The 26,690-nt window shown below is 34.2% G+C and overlaps 1 protein-coding gene across 7 annotated transcripts in view; it reads left to right on the forward strand.

Moving 5' to 3' along the window:
* Positions 1–26,690, forward strand: part of Nav3 (neuron navigator 3) — a 784,611-nt gene that overhangs the window by 430,981 nt on the left and 326,940 nt on the right. For 6 of the 7 annotated variants that reach the window (XM_005374353.2, XM_005374354.2, XM_013517801.1 and 3 more), the window contains exon 1: positions 9,818–10,225. The exons of the other annotated variant lie outside the window; for it this stretch is intronic. In XM_005374353.2, coding sequence (XP_005374410.1) covers positions 9,983–10,225 — 243 coding nt within the window. In that variant the 5' untranslated portion in view covers positions 9,818–9,982. Of the gene's footprint in view, positions 1–9,817; positions 10,226–26,690 lie in introns of those variants that run through there. 7 annotated transcript variants of the gene reach the window in all.

Raw genomic sequence — 26,690 nt, forward strand, 5'->3', positions numbered from 1 at the left:
TATATGAATGAAAGGTTTGGCAATGTAGCTCAGAGCACACAGTGGGAAGGCCCTGATTTCAATCCCTACTGCCACAAGAAAAGTCATAATGAAAAGTCAGATTTACAGAAGCCTATTGTGCTTTTTCAATGTTATGTTTTTCCGTTTAGCCACTTTCATGGTCCAAACCTTTCAAACAGAAAAGAGGAAGATGTCTTAGGGCAGCACATGTGTGGCTCATAAAAGCCATCCACTGAGGATAGAGAAAAGTTAGGTAACAGCTATTTATGCTTTCAGAAATTATTCTTCCATGTAAAAAAAAGCAACCATTTCAAGAAATTTCAAGAAGAGGAGTCCTTAAGATGTAGATAATTTTGTAGAAAGGTTATATCTGAAAATCAACAGCAGTAGGAATACTGATTGGGCAAAGAAAATAGATGGTGATTACTTAGGTGAATTAGGAGTAAAAGCAAATATGTAAGAAAACTTTGGGTGAGAAAAGATAAACAGGAAAAGGGAAACTTTGAGGTGTTCATTCAGACTTTTTAAATTATACATTAAACTTGCCCTTTTATGGTAGATTTTCTATAGACTTTTAAATCTTGTGGATTAGACATCTATCTCTCTACTGTTGTAACTAAATGTTACAGACTTATTTATAAGAACAGAAGCTAGTTTTTACTATTACAGACTGAAAATTCTACAATGAAGGCAATGGTGTCTGATGAAGGCCTCAGATTTTCAAACTTGGAAGGAGAGGAGTGGATGCATTCTATTAAGTCTTTTAATAAGCAGACCTAATCTTACTTATGAGGCCACAACCCATATGACTCAGCTATCACCTCTGGAAGGCCACATCTCACAGTACTGTTGCTCTGGGAATTAAATTTGAAATGAAATTGGAACGTGACCAAAAAAAAAAAAAAAAACATTTAAAGCTTCACAGTATCTGATGGAGAAACACAGATTTATTTTATATCTGGGCTGGTGGGAACAGGGTCATTGCATATGGCTGGAAAGGTTGCATGCTTCCCTGCTGCAGAGGTGAAGAGCAGTGCATTCATTTAATGAATAAAGAGACATTCACAATGTATAGGTGACTTTGTGTAGCTTTCTAACTACATACTACTATCACGTTTTCTAAATCTGCTCTAACTAAAATCTATTTATATTTTTAAAAGATAGAGCAAGTATTGAATAAAATTGTCATAAAAGAGTAAACATCAGATTCTGTCTTCATTATCAGACTTTCTCGTTTCTGATTTTAACTTCATGTCTTTACATAGGCGGAATAATAAATAGGCTTCTCTCTCTCTCTCTCTCTCTCTCTCTCTCTCTCTCTCTCTCTCTTTCTCTCTCTTTCACACAAATATGTTCACACAGGTGTTTTGAAGTACCTCTGGAGTTCCAGTAATATGTTACAGTTTTTTCAAACTATTGAGTAACTTGTGATCTCCTAGAAAGAAGGAGTCATAATTTTAAGTTATACTTGAAATTTAGAATCTTTTCTGGAGATAAATGTAGTAGCTTGTAGTCATAGTAATTAATTTAACTGAGATTACAGTTAAAATCATAGATTAATTATGGTTAAAATTTCAAGAGAAATAAAATTTTAAAATAGAACTTTTTTTTTATGCCCTCCAAATATCCTAAATTAGACTTGGAAGGGTAGGAACAATGAAAGTAAGTTAAATCTTAAGATACTGAGATGGGAAAAAAATTCTGCAATACGCTCAAGATAGGCCTATAGAGCATTCACAGCTATAATGTAATACTTTCATAGACATAATTTTTACTGACACCTTCAAATGATTGTATTTTAGTGTATCATTCTTTTATTTAAGACTATTTTATCTGATTTTCAAAAATAACTGAAAAAATAAAATTGAGAAGGGAAGCATAGTAAAAAGATGAACTTATAAAATTGTGTTTTTACATTTTGTTCTACCTAAAATTATTTAATAACATTTTCTAAGATCAAAATGTCAAAACTTGTTTTAAGGAGATTTCCTGTACTTTTATAACACAATATATTTATGTACATGTATGCCACAGAAATAGATCTTTTAAATATAACTATTTTTAATTTTGCAAGTCTTCTTTTTGAGTGTTCATCTAGAGTCATAACTTTGCTGTTTTATTGTTGCATTAAAATTTATGTAGCATGACTATCCAGATGATTATGCTTTAAAAAAAAAACTATCTTATCGCTAGATATGTATTTTTTTTTACTCTGGGTGTTGATATTCTAAATAGGAGAAAGTCAATTTCTAGTGCTATTACAAAGTATTTCACATTTGCTTTTCCTTGTATTTTATGGTTAAAAGGTCTGTATTTGGTTAGTTTTATTTCTTCACTTAATTCTATCAGCATGTTGTAAGAAACCTGTAAGATGGTAAATGTGTATCATGGACAATGTATAGTTTCCACCTTTCCTGAGATCATTCTAACTTTAATGAACATTGTATGCATTTTCAAAAATTCATTAACTGTTTTATTATTACATATTTTTAATCTTTACTTACTATGATTTAGCCAGCTGCCACACTTTCCTTTTCCTTACTTCAGTACCACAATAAAGTCCCATTTTGGGTTATTTCCCTTTCAAGTTTTATAAACCTAATATTTCTACATGTGTCCTATTTTTCCCAGGTATCTGAAAAAATTACGACTGTGGGGATTTTGGTAAAAAAGACTATAAAGTAGATCTTAGTGTTTTAAGTGTTTAAAGCTTTGAAGAATAATTTTAACTCTATATTCACTACATCTTGTTTTATTTTTATTACTAAAAATTTCTTCATGAAATATGAAGACAAATTAACCCAATCAATCATTTTACAATTTATCAGTGCAAATTATTTTTTACCTAAAGTTTAAGGAAAGTTGTTATCTGGATGAAGAATAATACAAAAATATAGGCTCTTGAGGTCAAATGTAAAACTAATAACACCAAATAAATTTGAAAGATGGATTGCAAGAAAATAGTTAAAAGTCTGTCTTCTTCCTTATACTTGTAACTATTATTTACCCATTAGACTTAAACCTCCAGCCTTAAACACTTGAAACTCGACATGAGTCTGTGAAATGATATTATTCAGCAATTAGACAACACACGTCAACAGGTTTATGGTCCCTAAAAAAAAAGCAATCAAAGAGGAGGCCTTTGATTTTTCCATCTTACTTCTTAGCATAAATATCCGGATTACAGGGTAGGACTGAACAGTCCAAATAGAGTCTGCCACAAAAGCATATTTTTTGTAAGAAGTGTCAAATTAACTCTAGACAAAACCTAAACATTCCTTAATGTACATTAAAAGAAAATCTCAAAAGCTGCTTAACTCTATGCCATCATAAATTCAAGCACTACTAGACATGTATTATGCAAGAAGTTATAAATTCAAAATGCCTACTACCTAGTAAAAGTTTACCAGGCATGTATAAACATATAATATACTATAACATGACTCATACACAGGAGAAAAAAAATCCATAGAAATATATTTCAAAATGACATAGTTGACAAAATTATAAGATAAGAGTGTTAAGAGAGTTATAGGAATACTTCATATATTTCAGAAGGCAGAATAAATCATAAATATGATGAGGAGACTATGAATGACAAGACACTCAAATAGACTTTCTAGAGATGAAAACTATGGTATCTAAAATGAAACTAGATAACAGATTAAATATTATGAAATTAAAAACTATTGAACTTGAAAATATAGCATATGTTAATTGAAAGCAAAATGAAGTAAAAAACATAGTAAGTTTTAAAAATGTAGGAGAACTAGTAATGTCTACTACAAATCAGATGATCCAACAAATGTATAACTAGAGGTTCAGAAAGGCAAGGGAGGCAGATAATTTTAATATTTTAGGAAATACTGTCTAATATTTCCCAAATTTGATAAAAATGTGGAAGATATCAACAAATGCAAAATACACAAAAAGATAAAATTTGACTTGATATAAAAATGAATCTTAAAAAATATTAAGGGAAATTAGATGAAATAACCAGGATGGAGACAGACAAATATCAGCCTTTGAATGCGCTTCTCAGAAGCTATACAAGTGAAAAAACAATAAATAAGCATCTTTACTGAGGAAGAAAAATTCTTGGTTTTTCTCCAGTACCGGGAACCGAACTCACGACCTTGCACTTGCCAGGCAGGCGCTTTGCCGCTGAGCTAAATCCCCAGCCCCGAGGAAGAAAAATTCTTAAACTAGAATTGTATGTCCAGAAAAAGTTCCTCTCAAAATTAAGGGCCAGATAGACTCTTTTCCATCCAAATGAAAGCTGAGCCAGTTAACCACTGGCAAATGTGCAATGACAGAACTGCCATAGGAAGTAACTTAGGCAGAAGGAAAATGGTTCTAGGTGGAAATGTGCATTTGTAGAAAGGAAAGAATAGCAAAAAAAAAAAAAAAAAGGAAGTTATATAGATAAAGCTCATTTTAATCAATGTTATTTCTCTTTTTAAAAGACAATTGACAGAAAAAAAGTAATTTCATATATGTAGAAGAAAGTGCATGACAAGAATAACACAAGTATGTAAGAAAGAACATCAGGGGCTGGTGATACAGTTCAGCAGCCCAGAGCCTGCCTGGGAAGCACAAGGTCCTGAGTTCAAGGTCCTCCTGGTATGCGGAGGTACCAAAAAAACCCATGCAAAGACTGTGGGAAGTTTGTACATTATACAGAGTGAATGATAACATCATTCTAAGCTACATTATGATAAGTTAATGGTTTATATGGCAAACCCTATAGCAAGTACAAAACAACAATGTGGCATATGTATCATCTACAGGATATTCACTTTATAAAGACATATATCAATGCAAAAGAAAAGCAAATATCAAACACTAACAAAAGTAGACTTGTAGGTAAGAAATATTCACACATGTAAAAAAAAGGCATTAACATTAAACAATCATCGCATTAACAGTAAACAATCCTGAATGTATATGACATTTATGATAAATCTCTAGTATGCACAAAGCATAATCTGATAATATTATTAATAGAGTATTGACAACTAAATGGTGCTAAGATATGTGAAGAGCGTGAGCTTGTGTTCTGCTTGCAACCTGAAAGCCACTCTGGCACATGTTCAAGGATGCTGGCAGAAGACATTAGATCCCTCTTTCAGATACCACTGACAGTTTATTATTCACAGCAATAGCACTGCCTAGAATATCATCCTTTTGGTGATAGTTCCCCAAGACTTCGCTTGTACAGCATCAAGTGACAAGGACCAGTTATGACTGCTTTTATTGGTTTAAAATACAGAAAAGGAACTTTGAGGGTAGGGAATGAAAGTCTTTTACAATAGTTGCAAACAAACCTCTCTCACCTTGTTTGCAAGACATGCCCATCTGCTCCATCGTATTGGACAGCAAGCCTTGCTTTGCTCCAGAAAGAAACATTATCTCTGTGTTTCATGGCTGTTTGCTGCTCAAACAGTTTAATATAAAGGTGCAGGTGAGGCTTCTGATGATAAGATTGCAAAAATATGAGAGATATATGGAAGATTGTCTCCTACAAAAGACAAACTACAGACCAGGAGACAGTATTGTTTTTTAAAAAGCCAATTTAGGGGCTGGGGATTGCTCAGTGGCACAGCACCTTCCTGGCAACCACAGGTCGTGAGTTTGATTCCCGGTACTGGAAAAAACAAAGAAACAAAAAATAAAAAACCCATTTATAGGATGATAGTATATGTAAAATAACTTAAAACTCAATAGTGAGACTTTAAAATTGGGCATTTTAAAGGTGCCCTACTACAGATTATAACCTCGGCAAGTAAACTTGTGAAAAACAACTCATTCTCAATGGTATTAGAAAAACAAATTAAAACAGATAATACATGACACTTTACTAGATGAGCTAAAATTAAAGACTGACAATATGAAGTACTGATCTGGAGGAGTCAGAACCCCCACACATTGTGGGTTCGAGTGCAAAACGGTATGTTTTGGAGTGGGGGGTGCAGCAGTTTCTTATACAATTAAATTTATAATTAACAAATGGTCCAGAAATACCTTATAGTTATTTGTCCATGAAGAAAAGAAAATAAATACCCACACAAGATGTGTGCAAATATTTATAGAGCTTTGTTCATAATGTTCCTAATCTGGAAACAAATCATATCTTTCACCTGACAAATACACATGACAAACTGCATCATATCTACAGGATGAGATACATCTTAGCTAGAAGAAGGAATTCCTGTTATGTGTCACAACATGGATAAGTCTCAGAAGCAAACTCCTAAGTGAAAAAATCCAGGCACAAAAATATTGCTTGATTTGTTACATTTTGTGGGAAAAATAACCAGAGATTTATTTCCTTTTACTTTTCAGAAATTTCTCCCCATTTTCAGTTGTTTGATATTCTGGACTTATTGTACCTCTTGACCTTATCTTTGTAATTATCAAGATTTTAATATTTCCTATGACATTAATAGCTAGCATTTTTGAGCACTTCCTACTACATGAAGATTGCTCTAATGATTTCATACATGAATTTTCTTTAATTCTCATAACACCCTTGGGAAGGAAGTACAGTTATTTTTTTCCCACTTCATAGATGATGAAACTGAGATACAACAACATCCAAATTCATACAGCTATTAACTAAGAAAGCAGGTATTTGATTATGGTATAGTTTAGGAAGCTGTTATCTGAACTATCAAACGTCAAATTTTATAAATAAGGTCTGAAATTCTAGTACGTAAGAGAATCAATTCATATCAATATGATTCCCAGATCTCTCCCTTGTGAGTCTTCCTCTGGCTTCCAGAAGAAGCTGTAGGCTATGTATTTCACTAGCACTCCAGGTGGTGCTTTATTGAGCTCAGTTTGAGAAGTCTCATTTTAAACTTTGCAGTACACTGTGCATAAAAACTTTGACCTTAGACTAATTACTTAACTGCTCAGTGACTATCTCCCAGTCCTCAAAATGGTGGTGTTCTTTTAGGATGAAATGAGAGGACAGCACCAGACACACAGTGAATTCTCTATAAGAAGTTAATTTGTTTTTGTTTTTCTTGGTAGTAAATGCTATTGCACGGGTATTGCATGGTTGATGGTGGTCACAATTTCAACTCCATATTTCATTCATAACAAAATTATATTAGACAGTATACTAAAGGCATTTCAACGTGAAAAGTGTCTTATTGACTAGGAACAGTTTTTTTAAAATTTTAAATATTCCAGGTATTACAGTATGTTTTGCACTAACATGTTTCTAAAATACTAACAAGATCACTTGGAATTGCTAAGTAAGTCAACTATTTTGGAATACTGTAAAAGTTTTATAACTTTATGTGAAGCCAGGTCTGTCACTAGGGTGATTTATTCCAGAGAAAGCGAGACAAAATAGTCAAAAGTGGAATTAAAGTACAATCCTGGGTTGGGAAAAGAAACCCTTGGTTTGAATGTTCTGTAGTCCAAAAGTACTCTTTGGGCTCAGCTCAAAAGAAATTAAAACAAAACAAAACAAGTGCCTGTATCTGGAACTCAATCATCATGGGCTCACCTCTAGTTTTGAACAGTTTTTATATATTTGCAAGTGGCACTGACCCTCTCTCTAGATCAACAGCAAGCCCATTGTCTCTTAGTTTGCCTTCTACCTGGACTTTTCTACCATTTCCTATTAAAGTGTCAACAGCATTTGTACTCATTTTTAAAAAAAATAATTCTGGGCTGAGCTGCACTCTTGGGTGGTCCAAACTGTCTTCCAAGGTACCAAGGTTATTTTTGCTAGTAATCTACTCCCCAAATTGCCTATGTTTAGAATGGTCTTCTTAGAATCCATTTTTCTTTCAAGTCCTATTTGTTTTTAGTTATTCCATTTTGTTTGCAATATGAGGATGCATATATTTCCCTATAACTGAGCCCTCATTCTAGGAACAATATATTCTTCTGGAAGTCACATTGTGTTGAATGCTTTGTAAATTACAAGGTAACTTCCTCAGAGAAATCATTTTATTTTTCTATCACCACTAGTGTTATATTTCTTGTTATCCCATTGTGTAAAGCTCTCTTGGTTAGTTTTTGAAATGTCTGCAAATTTCTGACTTGAACTAGTATTTCTATTCTGCTACATGAGCAAAAAGATATATATTTTACTGTAGTTACTAGCTCATTCATCTAAAGTTAATGTCTCTTCATGTAATGTATATAATAATTTATAGAACCATAAATAGTAAGCCAAAGAATACCATTCCTTTACTATGAGACATTTTCTACACTAATGATCATGGTTTTGATAATTAGCAAAATTTATTGTGTATTTGTATTAAGAATCCAATTTATTTTTCTAAGAAATTTGATTGTGTTTTCACTGATTCCTATGAATTTTGATGACTATTATTGATTCTCTAAATAGATTAAAAACAAGAGAAAATTTATCTTGCAAAATTATTAAATGGAAATGTAAACATATGAAAGAGAACTATTATTAGAGAGGAAATTGCTGTTAAACTCTCAAAACTATCACCCATGTATGATTTTTACTAATAAATAGTTTTTCAGTATTGATTTTCTCTGTGCAACAATCTTCAGGAAATAATTCATGTGCATCAGACAATATCTTCAAAATTTGCCCTGATATGCTTTACCAGAAATGGAGCATGACAAAATAAAATATTTTATGATTGGGATTAACATCCTTCATTGTCACTGAATATATACTTGCACATTTTTAGAAGTTTAGAATTTTAAATAAAATTGTATCTTGAATAATAATGTCATTTTAAATTATTTTTAAAAGTAGTTATCAAAGTGAAAATATCTACTTTCTAGCTACAGACTTCATACATTCAAGCTACAGAATTTTTACCTTATTTGGTGTATATGAGTCAAAGTCATTCTTTTTTTTAGTGAGAAGCAAACAGCTGTGGTAATACTTTTAAGTTACTGCAGTGCTTATATGTGATGATAGTACATTATGTGCTTAGTCCAGGAACTGCTATGTAGTCCATTCCATGTATTAGCTATGAACATTTTTATAATTTTTATCATTAACATTTATTATACATAACACTATGTTCAGAACCTTGATTACTGTTTACAGTATTTCATAACTTAGGCAGACATGGTATCTTGTATAACTTAGCTACTTTAGTAGACTGCTTTAGCTAGTCTACTACTGCATCAATTTAACGTGATTTCATGGGATGGAACAGAATGAACACCATGGCTCTGGGCTGTCAGTAGGGAAAATAGCTGGAAATCAGACAAACAGCTTCATCGCTGAAATTGTTTCCGGGCTAAAAGTTCTTCCAACAGCTGTTTGTTTTGGCCATTAACATGTCCATTCTTCTAATTTTTTCAAAATTGGGGGAAATATGATTTTCTTTAGAAAGAGAATACCGGCTGGTTATTTCTGAAGTCAGGAAAAACTCCTGTGCTTGCACTATTGTGGTCTTTTGGCTTCTTTGACACTTGAATTGAGGGCTTTTCCTTTTGTTATTCTCTTTATTTACTCTAAGTTCAGACTCCAAACTGCTGTAGTGAGAAGGAAAGGCAAAACTGGAACTGTTTAATCCTAGCGAAGGAGCTTTGTAACATTTACCTTGTAAAAAGATTACTCCCTAGAGGAGTATTTAGTATTACATAGACACTGAGTCACAGAACAAAAAGAGAAAGGAGGGAGGGAGGGAGGAAAGAAAGGGGGAGGGAAAGAGGAGAGAAGAGAGAGAGAGAGAGAGAGAGAGAGAGAGAGAGAGAGAGAGAGAGAGAGAGAGATGATAAGAGAAAATCCCAGCCTGCAAGAAAAAAAAATACTTAACTGAAGTTGAAGGGAAGTTTTACTTCTTCCTGAAAATTACATTATTAGATTTTGTTTTTTTGTTTTGTTTTGTTTTGTTTTTAGAGTCAGAATGACTGCTAGTTTTGTTTAAAGTATTTGTTCTGGAAATACTAAAGTTGGAGTCTATCAGACTGAGGTTAGAAGCATTTTCTTTGGCAGCAAAAAGACACTTTTATAGAAGCCATGCCTGTACTTGGGGTTGCCTCAAAACTGAGGCAGCCAGCTGTTGGGTCAAAGCCTCTTCATACTGCTCTTCTGATACCAAATCTTGGCACTCCTGCGTCACAGCATTATTCTTCAGGACCTTTGGAACTTGCTGAAGCAGAGAGCTCAATGCTTTCTTGTCAGCTTGCATTAAAATCAACCTGTGAATCTGGAGAGAAGAAATCCCTCCAACGAAAAGCCAAGGAGAAAGAAGACAGCAAGGTTAGTAGTTGAAGGTTACCTACAGATTTACATAGCTAAAATACAAATCTCCTTCTAGGGGACCAGGAAGCATGCTGTGAAAGGGGGCTAATGGAGGGATACAAGTGTAAGAGAGTAGGAGCTAGAATAACTGAGAACCTGGAAATTTGATTTATATAAACATATTTTTAGCACAGAGTGGCAAAAGTCATGAACAAAATTGTATGAGATGGGTATATTACAATTATTTAGCATTACTTACTGGTAAAGCACTTAATTACTTATTGATATAGTTAGTTCTAGATATCATTCTATCACTAATGTTACTCAATCACAGATGTGAGAAAAAATAGACCTGCTCACATATAATATATATCTAACATAATATCTATATCTATCTAGATATAGATATAGATATATATTACATGCAAAAGGAGATTAAAGTGTAAAAAATTCTACAGACTTTTCTCTGAAAGTCATTTGAAAGAATTCGTGTTTGAGTATTTGTATGCCAGACTTCTCAATTCCTTTTTACATGAAGAGAAATAAATATTTTCCTTGATAATGCACATGGATCCGGATTTTCACATAGAAACTGAAACCCTACCATTTTACTTACTACTGATATCTTCTTCAGGCATTTGATGTCATAGTTGTCAGTTGCTGAGCCATATTATCATTGCTTGCTCCAGATGCAAAGTGTCAGCCCACCCTGCACTAATGTCTTTCCTGGACTCCTTTTGATAACCATCACTTTTTAATGAGATATTAACTGTGATGTCACCATTCGTACTCTGGCTTCTTAAGGACATATTTTGATTTTATTTGCCTTTTCCAATGTAAGTTAAAAATACTTTAAGTGGAGAAAAAAATCTCTATATAAATTGACTCTGAAAGTGCAAAAGAAAGTCCATTCCTTTTCTCTGAAATTCATCTTCACCCATCCAGATCTTTAAGCTTCAACCCAAATGTAACTTTGTTCATAAAATCTTTGCTAATTCTCTCTTCTTCCTTGCTTATGATTCTTTATCTACAGAACTGTGTATACCACCCATATTTATGACTATGTATTTTAACTATATGGGTAATGCCTTTCTATACACGCTACTTTGAAAATATATGGAAGGTAGGATCCCTATCTTACTCTGTGCTCTGGGTGCTTTCACTAAGGCTTTATGCATGATAAAATATAGAGGAATGAATGAATATAATAATGAATGAATCAGTGGATAAGCTAGCAGTTGTTCTGAGAAAGAGTCAATTTTTTTTTTTCTTTTTGGACCATTTCATTTATTAAAAAGGAGTTTGAAACAGATGGCTTTTAAAAGTTCTAAGTGTAACAAAGTACATATTACCAATTAAGAAATGCAGTTAATGGTAAATATGCTTATAGTTATAGTTGTCAGTCCAGTGTGAGCATCTCAGAGGGAAAGGAGGGAAGCATAAATTAGCAAAAACAAAACAAAACAAAACAAAACGCTGAAAGCATTAGCTTTCTGCGAATCATTAAAGATGAACACCCTACAGCTGTATTCCAATGTGCTTTGTACCATAATGGCTTGTCTGCTGGATTCAATGGAAAGGATGGAGAGACCCATTTTCACTGCTGGATATGGTAGTCATTTCCATAGGTTTAGTCAAACGTCTACTTAGCTAAATGGCCTTAGCTTAAGACTTGACCACTAAGAGTACTATTTGCAATAGCATTTTGTTGATCGCTTTGGTTAGCAAACATCAATCAAACATCCAGTGTTCCAATATCACTCTGTGGCAAGCACAGTTATATTTATATTTAAATAAAAATCTTTTTTTTTTACCATGCCACTTATCAAATTAAACACTTTCCCAAACAAATGAAAAGAATGCCTAGTCAGCATTTCAGAATATTTCTGAATGTTAAAAAAACTCTTGTTTGAGATTTTTTTTTAAAACTTTTGGGCAGATGAAAAAGTAAAGAAAATAGCAAAAATGATAAAGGTAGCTAGAGAGGCATAGATGGGCTGCAGACAATTGAGAACTCAACATAGCAATAAAAGACATGGTAAGCATTTATTTTTTTAAACCAGAAGATAAGCAGTGAATGGCTAAAGGCGTGACTTCCGGAAACAGTCAGGGAGTCAAGTTTTCTTTGTTTCACACACCGTCCTCCACTTGGGGCTTCCCTCTCTCACTTTTGAGTAGATAAATAATTTGCACTCAATTTAAAAAGTTACATTGTATTTCAATAAATATTTTAACATCTGATCAGCCTACTTAGAGTTTCAAGGCCTTATACCTAGCTACAATAGAGATTAGAAAATGCATTGTTTACTATAGGCAGCCATGTGCCTATGTAACAATTATGGGTTCTATTTCTAAGAGAAAATAGATCATGAATAGTACCCATGATAGATGGCTGTCATTAAAAAGCATTTATATGGAGTACTCAGTCATTGTCTCACAATCTTCAGGTCTAGTTTGAGAGTTTCTCTTGTACCATATTGTACTTTATTCTTGTACAATTTCAAACCCTTGTACCATATTGTACTTTATTCTTGTACCATTTCAAACTCTTGTACCATATTGTACTTTATTCTTGTACCATTTCAAACCCACATTGTATATGACAGTGCCAGAAATGTATCTCCCTACAACCACTTCCTATCCTGCCCTCTGGTTTCATTAGGGCAAAGGTCATCATTCCAGTCATCTAATCTTGAGTTCCTAGACTGACCCCTGATGATATACATTGTCATCTTATATCCCTTATGTTGCTAGAAGCTAGAGATTTTATTTCTATATCATGGCTTGTATTTATCCCATTGAGAAGCATTTTCATCTTTTGATGCTAGTTATTTTCTATCAGTCATTTCAGTTGTTCCAAATTAATATTCTGTCTTCTTTGTATTTTCACAACCATCCATCCAAAACATTCGCCATGCCGAGGAATCAGAACAATCTAACTACTGCTCATGTTTTGGAGTTTCTTCATGTAAGCATTTGGTCCCCCAGTTGTTGTCTCCTCCTCTTCTTACCATAGCTCCAACTACCTGTCAGGGCCCATATGTCTATTTTCTGAGTGCCTCTGGTACTTCATGTTACTCAGTTCCACTGTCTCTGAATATACACCAGTTCTCAGTTCCAGTTCACACGCCATTGGAACATGCATCGCAATATGTCAAGTGCTGATGTTTTACTTAGCTATAATTTATTCTGATTTCTTATCTTGAATTTTCTAAGCTCTCCCCCCATATGAATTTGCTTTTTCATTCTTCCTGGGCATTCACCCAAATGAGGAACAGAGCTGCTTTGCTTTGGAACCTCTACATAAGAAGCAGTAGTTTAAGGTTAAGAAGGAAGGGACTGTCCAGCCAACAGCATATAAGAATGGGATCTCCTTTTTCATGACAGTTCCTTGGCATGCCAACCACTGAGAATATTTACTTCTCAATCACTGCTTGAGCTGCAGTTCCTCACACCTATGCTACTACTATGTTCTTTCCACTCTTGTGCTCACTCAGGCTTTCCTCTTGGATGACCTGTACAAACTCAAGGTTATTTTTTTTTTAAACGGTATTATAAGTAACAATTATTTTCAAGTATCTACCCTGCATTTTACCGGAGTATCTCATTTTATTCCCAGATCATTTCAAAGGTACAACTGAGGCATAGAGAAAGTAGGACTCATTCATTAGACTTGGATAGTAAATAACATCAAAATGTAGAATTTGAATCCACGTTTGTCCCACAAGGCCTTTGTTCTTTATCACTTTACACTCTTGATGACTGTAATGGCAATATTTTTCCTAGTGTTTCCTAGTGAAATTGAAGGGCTTATTTTATGTGTTAACATTGCCAGCAAAATTTAAATAAATTATCGGTTGCTTCAAAATGCCTCGAATTATTGGGAGAGGACAATTAGGTTGACACATGAACTCTACTGAATTGTACAAGTAACAGAAATAAATAAGAGCAACCCCACGATAGAAATATAGCAGTATATATATATATATATATATATATATATATATATATATATGTCAGTAGAGTGTATCTCTGGCTCTGACTTCCAGCTGTTTCCTTTTGGAGAGGTTGCCTGATTGCTGAGGACTGTTAACACTCCCGGGATTGCTTGCCTGGTAGCCTTTCCAGAGGTGGTCAGCCCTACAGCTGCAGAGGTCAGGTCTCAGGTCCCTGGATGATTCTGCCTTCCTCGCTTGTTTCTGCTGTGCTTGCATGTTTAGTTAGTTGTATTTAAAGACACATGAGTATTCCTTTTTATAGGCATAACTCTTACTGCAGGCTTTACAGTTAAAATTTTTATGTCTTTTAATTGTTTTCACCTGGTGGTAGCTATTTTATGAAACTTTTGTAATGATGGTTGAATTTATCATTTTCTGCACTGGCACAAAAGCTCAGTGTTTGGTAATTATAACATTTATCACCCTTGAGTAACAGTTGTAGAAATATGACAATCTGATACTGTTGTGTGTTACTTCAGCTTGTGATGTATAAAGCTTTTAAAGACTTATATCTTGTTCTCTAAACTACAAACTTATTGAACATCTCTACATCATTTCCATGTGTTAAATTTACTGGAAACACAAACTGTTCTTCTGTGCACTAATACTGTGTATATATTCAAGGCCATCTTGCTAAACACATTGTGTTTTTTCTTTCCAATATTATAGCCATCATTCTTTCTATTAATAGAAAGTGTTCAATATATCATTTATGAAAACATAAAATCAGAAGATAGTTCATTCATTATTTAGCAAAATAATTGATTTATGTTATTATCTATGTGCTCACATTGCCAACAATTACGTATAGTCAGTATTAAACTCATTTTATTGGGTGGCATAATTAAAAGAGCATTGTACTAGGAGCTCAAAGATTTGAATTAAACTTTTCCTGCATTCTAAAGGACAATCATGTAAAGTCTCTGCACTTTAGTCTTTATTGTCTGTAAAAATTAAAGGACATAAGAATAAATGTAATCTTTTCATATCTACTCGCTTTCTCCTTTCTGATTTTGTCTCTTTTCTCTTTTCAAATTCTACCACTCCAGTGGATATTTGAACCAGAACATGTCAATCTTGGTTCCAGTGATATTACCACTTGATAATTCTGCATTTTGGGCAAGAGTCGTGACAGTTCTGGGCATTTTAAGATATTTAGAAATACCTTTCTTTTATTTAACATACATATCAATGATATTCTCAATGTTATAACAAGCAAAAATGTCTCCAAACATTGTGAAATGTACCCTGGAAGACGTAATCAAACCAGACTGAAAAACAGCACTTAGAACCAACATCTAATCACCCTTAGGTCTCTGCTGTTTAAAGTCATAGTAAAAATAAAACTAGCAGTTTTCTTTTTCTTACTTAAGAGAATCAATCTGTTTTTCCAAGTTTGCAGACATATCTTTTTGAAGAGTAGTTTATTTTCATTGCCATTATGCTAAGCTTTGCATTGGTTTTACTTTTCTTTATCTCTGGCTTCTTTTTGTTTTACTGGAATTTACCAATGGCTTCTGAAAAGGTATCTGTTCTTGGTTAATGCTTTACCTCTTCATCATTTCTGCAGCATTTGTCATCTAGAAGGTCCCCATGGTTGTTTGGAATGCTCCAATGTATTTTAGCAACTTATATCTCAGTTTCTTCATCTATAAAATGAAGAGCATAATATAAACTAGTTTGTTAGTTTTTTATGAAAATTGAAAGGGAAATTGAATATAAACCATAAGCCAGCAGAGTATACATTTAGTAGTCAACATTTATTACCAGTTAGTATTATAATAGTGAAAAGGTATCTATCATTTAGCATAAAAATAATGTTAAATAGTACAAGAAGAGAGGAAATGACTATTTTTCTATTATGTTTCTCTATATAGTAACATTTCAATCATATTCTCAAGAGTAAATTTGATTTATCCAGTAAATATGAGAACAGCATTTGCCAAAGTAAAAATACTGTTTTTCTTTTTTAAAAAAATGATTCTACACTCTATTCACCTCATCAAGAATGTAGAATGCAACAAGAGAGATGGGGTGATTCTACGTAGTGGAAAGATGGACATCAAATGCCACAAAGAGGGATTTAGATGTATGCATTCAGTAAAGGGCAGGCAAAGAATGCCAAGTCAGTCATTGTCAGTTTGACTGGATTGCGACACTTCCAGAGAGGTGATTGGATCATGTGGGTGTTATCCTCATTAGTGGATTAACCTTCTGATGTTCACAGATGAATGCGTTATTAGCAGGTGGGCGCAGGTGAATGATGCAGATAGCTGGAGGCATGACTTTGGAGGGCGTGCCTCTTGCTATAGCTCTTGCCCTGTGTTCTGCTTTGCGGCTGCCATAAAGCAAACAGTTTTGCTCCATTGTGCTCTTCCACCATGACTTTTCTATTTTGGAGCCAGCGGATCATAGACGTGAGAGGAAACAAATCTTTTCTGATTTAGGTTGTTCATGTTAGGTGCTTTCCCCCAGCTACAGGAATGTGTACCAGTACAGATGCTAAGTGCCAAGGTGACGTGATTGTCTGTTTCCGAAAGATGATGATGAAATCAAATGCGTAAAAAAAACAGAAAAAAAAAAGGGAGAAAGTTCTAAAATGCAGAAAAGGAGAGAGATAGATAAAATGTTTACTGAATCACCACTGTCAATGGCAGTGACAGAAAAACAAGTCTAGTAAGAGAAACTCGATATTTTGATAGCTGTGTGCGTTATCTACCATCACAAGTTCTATGTCTTAAAGGATAAATACTTTTTACATGTGCAGAAATGTATGGTTTTGCTGAAATGATAATTTGGCAACTTGGCAATAATCTAATAATTTATCCCTAACATTTTTTGAGTGTCTGCCATAAGCTGGATGCTATACCCAATTTTTATTATTCCAGTTAAACAGATATAGGAACTAAATTCAGGGAAATGCTGAGATGGAGCTCAAATTCCAGCCTAGGTCCTCTTCTTTGTCCTTATTTTCTCATTCTCATTCTGTCTTTGGATTCCTCACTCTGTGGGAACAATAGTCTTTTACCTTTCTCTTTGCCCTATACTTTTTCTGTGGGTAATAACTCATGTGATAGGAAAATAAAGCCAGTTATGGATTCTTGTCAGGAGTCCTCAGTTAATCATTGACAAATTTGGAACTCTTCTTCCCTAACTCTCACTGTGCCTTCATTTTTGATGTAAAATATATTTTTCTTTGGATTACAAATCACTGACATGGGAGAGAAATTTGATATCTGTGGGAGAGTTTCCTAATTGGTTACATGGCAGGACTTCCCCATTGCAAATCATGGAATAATTTATTTAGAAGTGTTGCAGTTCTTACTGGAGGAGTAAAAATCACCAGATGTGAAAAACAGGGCAAATATTTACCATTTGCAGAGCAAAAAACATGGCACATTATTCATTTAGAAAGCCTCCCACAAGTCTACAAAACAGTCTTGATATTATCAGGAATTCTTTCTCAAAATTTTGAAAACTTGATGTGTGCAGGTATATAATTTTCATAATGTGGTAAGACAAATTTTATCCACTATCGCAATGAGTTTGTACTAATGTCATTAGTACTAATGCTATCTTCAGTAATAGATTAAACGCTAGATGTCAGAGGCTTAACACATGAAAAATATAGCCTTGACTTTGAAAGGTCTCATATGACCAGGGATTGACCAACCAATATAGCATAAATCTGGCCTTTTGACCATTTTTTTAAAAATTAAGTTTTTTTGAAACACAGGTATGGTTGGTTTCTGTGCTGCTGCTTTTGTGCTATAATAGTAGAGATGAGTAGTTAGAATATAGAATGTCTGGCCTACTTAGACTAGACTATTTACTGAATAGTTCTTTGTGGAAGCAGTTTGCTGACAAATATGTATAGGAACCCAGGAAACCAGGGTCCCCCCATCTTGTGGTCTCACTATTCCACCTCTAGCCAGCCATCACTGAAAAACCCAGTGATGATACTGAAAAGAGCAACTGATATTACAATTCTTTCAGAACATGGTAAGTGAATATAGAGAACAGTGTGTAGAACAATCTCCTTGCAAATGCAAGATGAATTTCCAAATAACTTCATTAGTTTTCAGTCTTAGTTGTGCATATGAAGCTTTGTCTAGGTTCCACTGCTCTGTGAAATATTGTTTGTTAAACATGTTTCCTCAAGTTAAACCTCTCACTTTCTAGACACTAAAAAATGCACTATCCCAACTCTGGTCACATCCGTGTTTAAGAGGCTTAGCTATTTCATCACGTCTTAGTTCCACTGGTCAGAACTACCAAATGGAAAGAGAGACCAGGAAATATAATCTATCTATGCACCCAGGAATTAAGGGAAATGATTTAGTAACTGTGAGTCAGGATTTAATTATCCAGAGACTCATTAATTAGTCAGATGTTTAAGATAACTCCAAAATTTACAGTAAAAATATTCTAAGTTATTCAGAAATGTCTCCCAAGTTGTCATCAGTTTGTCCTGACTTATAGAGATGTATCTTTAAAAAAAAATATTGAATAAGACATTAATTTCTAAATTATAGACAGAAAAAATCTTTTGGTTTGCTCAGTTTTATAAAAGCACATCAAGCCCATACTCACTAATGTAGGATATAAGAAATTTATGGTAGTCTCCTGACTCACCTGGCTGTTTCCCACTGTGTGATGTTGCTAAAAATGTTTTGCTCCTGTTCTAACCTGATGATCCAGACTCACATCCTGAAAGCACGTCTCTCTCCTGGCCCTGCACCCGTGCTTCTACTTTTTTCAGTACTCTGTTTTAGCGGTCTTCTCTTGCTAGTCCTGGAAACTTCTCAGTGATGGAACCACAAAGGCCAGGACAGTTAAGATCTGAATATTAAAAAAGAAATTTAAAGATTTAGGGTGGAATGACATGGCGCAGCAGGATGGAGGCATTTGCTGGCTCCTAGATTTTGCTAAATGGGTAATTACACAGTTGCATAAAGGAATGTTCAGTCTCTTGGCCTGGAGATCCCATTAACTAATGTCAGCCCATCAGAAATTGGTTCCAAAGGGGCCTAAGAGGAGGGAATGTGTGAATGGATCACTGAAAAACCCAGCAAAGATATTGAAGTGAGCAACTCATATTACAGTTCTTTCAGGACATGGTAAGTGAATATAGAGAGAAGTGCACAGAACAATCTCCTTGCAAATGCAAGATGAATTGTTCATATGAAGGTATGTTTAGATTTTACTTCTCTGTGAAATGCTGTTTGTTAAACATATTTCCTCAAGTTAAACCTCTCACTTTTTATACACTAAAGCCTGCACAGATTATGTATTTTTCTTTGTTATCTCTGCATCCTCACATTTTTATATAATCTCACACTACCTGTTTTGAACAATTTATTGAATTTCTGTAGTGCTATTTTTGCCAAAATTTTTATATTATTATTTTGATCCATATATTTTTTGAATTCTGTTTCACATTTCTCTTCAAACCATCTGCTTTTTCTAGCTGTTTCTTCCATTAGCTAGCATCCTGATATCCACACTATGGTACCTTCTTTCATAGAACACAAGGTTTATCATCAACAACAATACGTTTTCTTAGTTATTTTCCCGATTCCAGCTCGACCTATTGTATTTTACAAAAGACTGCTAATTCTATGAGTCTAAATCCTCCCATTTACCACTTCTAGTCTCTACCATAGATCCTATATCCCTTTTACTGTCTTTGTTAACCATTTATCTATTAATCTATCACCAAATATTTATTACATAGTTCACAGTAATGAGACAGTGTGATATAGTTACACATACACATACATATTGGAGTATCTTACATTATAGCCATTATAGAAAATATACTTGCAACAATTAGACTCTTTAGGAATCTACCTTCACTATGCTTTTTAACTTTAAATTCCTAGTTATTGCCACCTAGAAATGTCAAAAGTTATTATAATGCAGATTTTCAAACACATATCCTTCATTATATTTGGAAGAGATTTCTCCCTCCAGTTGTGACAATCAAAAGCATCTCCTGATAGTGACAAATGTCCCACATGCAGAGATTGCTCTCAGTTCACAATCACTGATTTGGATCCTGTATTACTTGAAACAATAATTTAGCACAATTAAAAAGGTAATTATAAAATGCCAAGATTTTCAAAAAATATGCAAATGAAAATTTAAAATCACAAGAAGAAGAAAAAAAAACAATTGGAAAGAACAAATCTAGAAAAAGAATAGGATATACAATTTGTGTTGTGAAATTCTGTGTAGTTACTAAAGATTATCTACCCCTTTGTATCTTACCTCCTGAACTGATAATATGTAAAGGTTAAGTAATGTTACTTTAATTGCTGGGTTTTTTTTGTTCATTTGTTTTGCTATCTCATAATATCATAGATGGGGAAATGTGTAAATAAGAGAAATGGATTTCTCCCAATCTGGGAGGCTGGATGCCCAAGATCAAGTCCCCAGTGGGTTTTGTGGATGGTGATGATCATCTCCCTGCTTCTGATGTGCTTGGTGCCTTGTTTCTGCATCCTCCCTATGGGAGGAACGTGGTGTCTACACATGGCAGAAGGGCAGAAGAGGGAATCCAGTCTCTCCTGCTTTTTCATAAATGCCCTATGTCCATCCTTATATGCCATACCCTCATGACTGAGTCACTTTTAATGGCCTTACCTCATATGACAACATTGGTATTTCAATTTCAACTTACAAATTTTGAGGTCACATCAAGACCATAGCAGTGCCCAAAACATAACTGATATTTGCTCAGAGAATTCATATATTTGACTATTTCTGGATTTATAGCACATTTTTCATTGATACATCCATATGTATTTTAAATAATACTTTTCTCAACCTTTTTCTTCCAGACTCACTGTTTTCTCCTCTTACTTTTCTATTTAAACTTAAATTATATTGAATGTATATTCATTGGAAAGGATTACTATCTTCACATAATTTGCATGCATGTATTTATGTATGCATATAATATGTACATGTATTTAATGCATGCACATGTTTTATCATCTTATAATCCAAACATGAATAGGACATGTTTCCTCCAGCATCAGGACAGCAGTAGTGCAATGAGCTATAACTAAACCTATAATCAGAAGGTCTGAATTGGAATTGTAGCAATTTTGCATTCTATTACTCTTTCACAGTTTACTCAGTTTTCTCAAATTTAAGGTTAGATGAAGAATATCAAATTCACCAAATTGTGGCTAAAATAGAAAGCACAGTATATATTTAAAATTCTCTAACTATAAAATGTTATTCAAGTCAATGTTACATCACAGCAAAATGAAGACATGACCTATGTTTTTTGGAAGTAGATAGGACATTATAAACACAGATCCTTTTTGTATAAAGCTATTATTTTTATAATAATAATCACAAAAGAGGAGAACTTTATATGCAGCTTTGAATAAATATATATGTGTATTATTTAAAAATTCCTGGCTCCATAAGCTTTAATGAAATAAGTAGTAGATTTGTAGACTACAAATGCAACTTGCAAATCTAGTCAATACTGTTTGAACTAAAATAGTCTCAGCAACAGTTTCTGGCCTAGAGCTCAGCTTTGCTTGTGCTATGAATGGCGATCAATGTAGCCCAAGACTGTGGGTAGAGGAGCAGAACCCTCTTAAAAACCTCTTTCGAGTCCTGTACTCTTGATCTTTGGCTAATCACCTTTCTCACTGTAACCTTGAATGATTTTATTTCAGACTTTATTGTTTCAGCTAAGATTATGCAAGTGTTTTAATATCATTTGCTTTATTGATGGAAAGGTATTCTCTTGAAAAGAACTATGTTCACAAATAACCATGCCTCATGTCACCATTATTTAATGACTTTCCATCTACATTTAGGAAGACTAAAATAAAAAGAACAGTGAATAAACAGAACTTTTCTTCTGCATTGAAATTTTGGATATTTCTTTGATAACTTTTGAAGGGGTTTGTTCTTATTTTATTTGGCCATGTGTAACTTTGACCGTCCTAATTTTTTTTAAAAAATAATGAGTATGTCTAAATACTCACTTTAAATATTCAGTGCACTCCAAAAATCACATTAAATGTTATTTACCTTTAAACCAGGCCCCCAATTATGGTTGAGGGAACATTGGAGAGGAAAGGGATGGATAGATTTATATAGCTAACAACGTGGATTCATTTTGGCGGTGACAGGCATTCCCCAAAATCTAATGCAAATTTTACAAAATTTCCATAATCTCAGTTCCTCCACTATTAAAATCTTGCACTAAAGATTCAGATTTTGTGTGTCCTGCTCTGTTTCTGAGCATTCTGAGATTCCATTATCAAGAGGCTTATTCCTTAATATTTCTACCATTTTTGTGTGTGCGTAGTGAATTTGCTGGATAAGTTTAGAATGAGTGAAGATAGTATATATTGGAAGGTGTTTATTACTAGAAAAACCTCCCAAAAGCTAAATAAAAATATGTTAATTAAGAAGTAAATTATCACATATGGTGACTATCAGTACTAGTTGTTCTGAGGCTGCTTAAATTTTAACAATTAAAATCTATTATTTTGGAAATGGTTCAATACCAAGAAAAATAGAATATTTACTTACTCTACAAATCACATTTTCTTGATTCTTCACTCATTTTTATGCATTCTAATTTTTCTAATAGTCTCATTACTGTAATTTGTCAATTTAAGAATGTACTATTTCCTTCTGTAATTAAGGAGTCACTGCCAGAGGCCATTATTTCTCTATTTGAAATTTAATGGCATGTGTCCTTTCACAGCAACTATTCAAATTAGAAGTAACTTCTCTGGAAGTTGTAGTTATTTAAAGAATGACATTTTAAAAAAAAGTTTCAACTATAAATACATCTCTGCATGCCTAATCCATACCGTTTTAATTACTGTTGGAAAGTCTTAGAATTGTCAATAGCACATATCTTAGTTCCGAGTTCTCAGGCAATTTTCAGCTTAAGTCTTTTGGGTTCTGAGGTGGATGTCATGATATCCTGGGTCAGTGCAGTGAATTTGTTTTCTCTGTACCTTTGTAAAACACCTGCAGAGACCAAGACTTTCATTTTATTTACACAGCAAGATTCTCCTCCATAGGACACACAGGATGTGGCCCGGGAGAAGTCTCCGCTGTAACAATAGACCCTTGACAGAATGTTTGGGGGCCAAAAGCGGAAGAGAGCATCTGTCCTCACCCAAAATTATCAGAGGCATTTGTGTGTGAGAATCTTAGGTTTCAGAAATATGTTTTGTTCATTTTCCTTCTCTGTTTTCATTGGATGAATAAATTGCCTTCAAGATAACAACAGATTTTAAATTCAGGGGAAGAATAGCATCATATTTTGTCTACTTATGGCAGCCAAAGAATGAATTCCCGCAAGCACTGCTAAACACATTTTCTTTGGCCCCTACATATGCATGTTCTATCTGAATCAAGCTAAAATTGTTCAAAGGGTGGGAAAAGAAAACCCACGGAAAGGTAACAGTAGAGAATTCAGCAGGAAAAATAGTCCTCCAGTCACAATGAAGAGTGGCCTGAGTATTAACTTTACTTATGATTCATTCTGCATAAGAGAAAGCGCTGCATGAAGGATGGCGATCACAGGCCACGATATTGCTCTGTCATTTTTATTGCTTTGATTAAACAGCAATTACAGATTTATTAAATTTTATATTTTCAGGAGTTGTAAGAAAATCTCTGATGTGTTATCCTTGTGTTCATTTTCATTGCACATGCAGCTGATCTCACTTGTGGGGAAAGTTGCCCTGTAAACCATGCTGCCATAGTGTTACTCTGTCTGTACGAGCACATCGAGTTGGTCCAGCTGCCATCCAACTGAAAGGAGAGTTAGAGTGAGGTCCAATGTCTGCCCTGTGTTTTCCTCTCTTTTCAAATGCTGTTGTATAAAGTTTTTGTTCCAGTGTCCTGCCACCTGGATCCTCTGGGGGATGTGTTGTTACTCCCCAAAGACCTTGGCAAAGGGTGCTTCCTGTTGGGCAGTGGGCTGTCATTTATAGGACCTCTGTAAAGCCACAGCCTGAATAGTCAGAATATCAAGGATGGCCTGTGAATCAGCATAGTGAAACTTCAGACCACATTTTCTTAGCCAGGAGAAAGTGCCACAAAGAGCAAATGTGAAAAGAGCAAATGTGATTTAGGATGAGTAAACATAAGTCAAGGTGTAGGTCTGTTAGTTTCTACCAGAAAACAACACTTAGGTTTCCTGGCAGTGCATTTATGTAATGAGTGTGGTTTCTTTTTGTAAACTTGTCTCAGACAGGGAGGAAGAGGGAACCAAACTGATTGTGTAACTTTATAAATAGAAACAGTCATGTTAAAATAACAGACTGCTCTGAGTTAAGGCATTGAATTTTGCTACTAACTGCAAAGCTAGGATACTGAGTGGATTTAAGATCCATCCTGTGTATTACCTTGTCAGGTTTGCTTAGTGGGGAAAAGCAGTATGAAGTTTTTATACCCTTTGGTCCAAGTAAATCTGTGCTGGATATATTCAGGTTGGAGACACACAGGAACCTTGTCTTCTACTACAAATATTGAATAATGATCTCATAACATTTTTAATACAGCACATCAGTTTCTAAATATTTGAACCGCTTATCCTGGCAGTAGCAAAAAGGATAAAGAGGCACCTACCTTATTGTCTATTGAGTTAATGTGTGCTACATTTGCCATATTTTCTGAAACACTAGATGACTAGACTATGTTATTCTTTATTTTAGAAAGTACAAGTGAAAGTAATGAAATCTCCTTACTACAGACCAAAATAAAAATCAGGCTTCTCAATGACTGATTTTATTCAGTTTGATATATACTTGAAAGAGAGAAATTTTACTATGTTTAACCATTGGTGAAGGTTTATAGATTATAAGTTTTGAATATTTAGGGATGATTGTATAACAGTAATTCTTACCTTAATTTTGGTGGCTACTACTTCATAGACAAGATTGCCATAAGATTGGCAAGCATTCAAGATTCCCTAAGCCTAATGGGACTAAACTTTCTTATTTAAGCTCTTCCTTTAATGAGAGGCCAATTTGGTCCATGTTTGTTTCTTTTGAAATTTCCTAACTGAGTGCCTCACATATGATTGGGATTTAAAGATATTGCTGAATAAAAAAGTGAAGCATGATTTTCATAATTTTAATCTTTTAACTCATGATTTACCTCATACCCATGTTTCCAAAACAGTTATCCTAGAACCTACTCATGATTTCTTTTTTTTTTTTTTTTTTGGTTTTTGGTTTTTCTCCGGTACCAGGAACCGAACTCATGACCTTGCGCTTGCCAGGCAGGCGCTTTGCCGCTGAGCTAAATCCCCAGCCCCTTACTCATGATTTCTTAACAAAAAATATTACTAGCTCTTTATATCAGTTCTCTGTATTCCAAACTGTCATAATTTTGGCCTTAATATAATATATTATGTTCTTCTTAAACTGAATACCCCAGCCCCATAATGGTCACATGGTCTCCAAACTTGTATCATAAAATAGAGAATATTGAAAGTGGAAGGGGTAGTAGAGGATTTTCTAATGCAAGTTATCTTCTTTGTGTATGTAAGTAAAATTAAAACTTAGCAAATTGAAGTGGACTATCCCAAAGCTGTGTCATTTGAAAAAATAGTTATCAAATTCTATGTCATGCCCAATTTGTTTATGCCTCTTCTTCTTTTTTTTTTTTTTTCTTTTTTGGTTTTTCTGCAGTACCGGGAACCGAACTCACGACCTTGCACTTGCCAGGCAGGCGCTTTTGCCACTGAGCTAAATCCCCAGCCCCTTGTTTATGACTCTTATTTAGGTTACTCTAACACACCTGCCTATACACGTAATTGTAACTTTAACATTAAATACAAGATCCACTATCTTATAGAAAATCAGCCATTGCCTTGTGCTAAAAAATCGTTAAGGAGATGGAACACCCTGGAGTCATGCACCAACATCCAACATTGTCTTGGCGTTCTTGACTTTCCTTGGCAGTTAAGGTCTAACTGGTGAGATGATTCTGTTCAGTAGGTGTGCATGGTCTATTACTAGGTTTTCTTCATGGATGATAACAGTTTTCCTTGTCTAGGATGATATATGATCTAGATCATCCTTTAAGTAATTGTAAGCTCATTATAGTATAGTAAATTCACCCAAGTGCACTGTAATTTATATGTTTTACCTGAAAGGGTTTAAGACACAATATTCTTCCTGTACAGAGGAAAGTATAACTCAGTATTTTCTACAATATCTCTTTTCTTAATCTTATATCTCCATTTTTTCTGATGTGGTGAAAAGAAGATTGATAAGGATGGGAGAAAATTAAATGAGGTTCTTTTTTTGGTGTAAGAAAAAAAAGCGGGGCTGGGGATTTAGCTCAGCGGCAAAAGCGCCTGCCTGGCAAGCGCAAGGTCGTGAGTTTGGTTCCCGGTACAGGAGAAAAACCAAAAAAAAAAAGAAAAAAAAGCTCCTGTACAGTACAAGTTTGGTAAATCTGAACATCAGGTT

Source organism: Chinchilla lanigera, unplaced genomic scaffold (assembly GCF_000276665.1).
Source record: "Chinchilla lanigera isolate Chin_1 unplaced genomic scaffold, ChiLan1.0 scaffold00004, whole genome shotgun sequence".
NCBI lineage: Eukaryota > Metazoa > Chordata > Mammalia > Rodentia > Chinchillidae > Chinchilla > Chinchilla lanigera.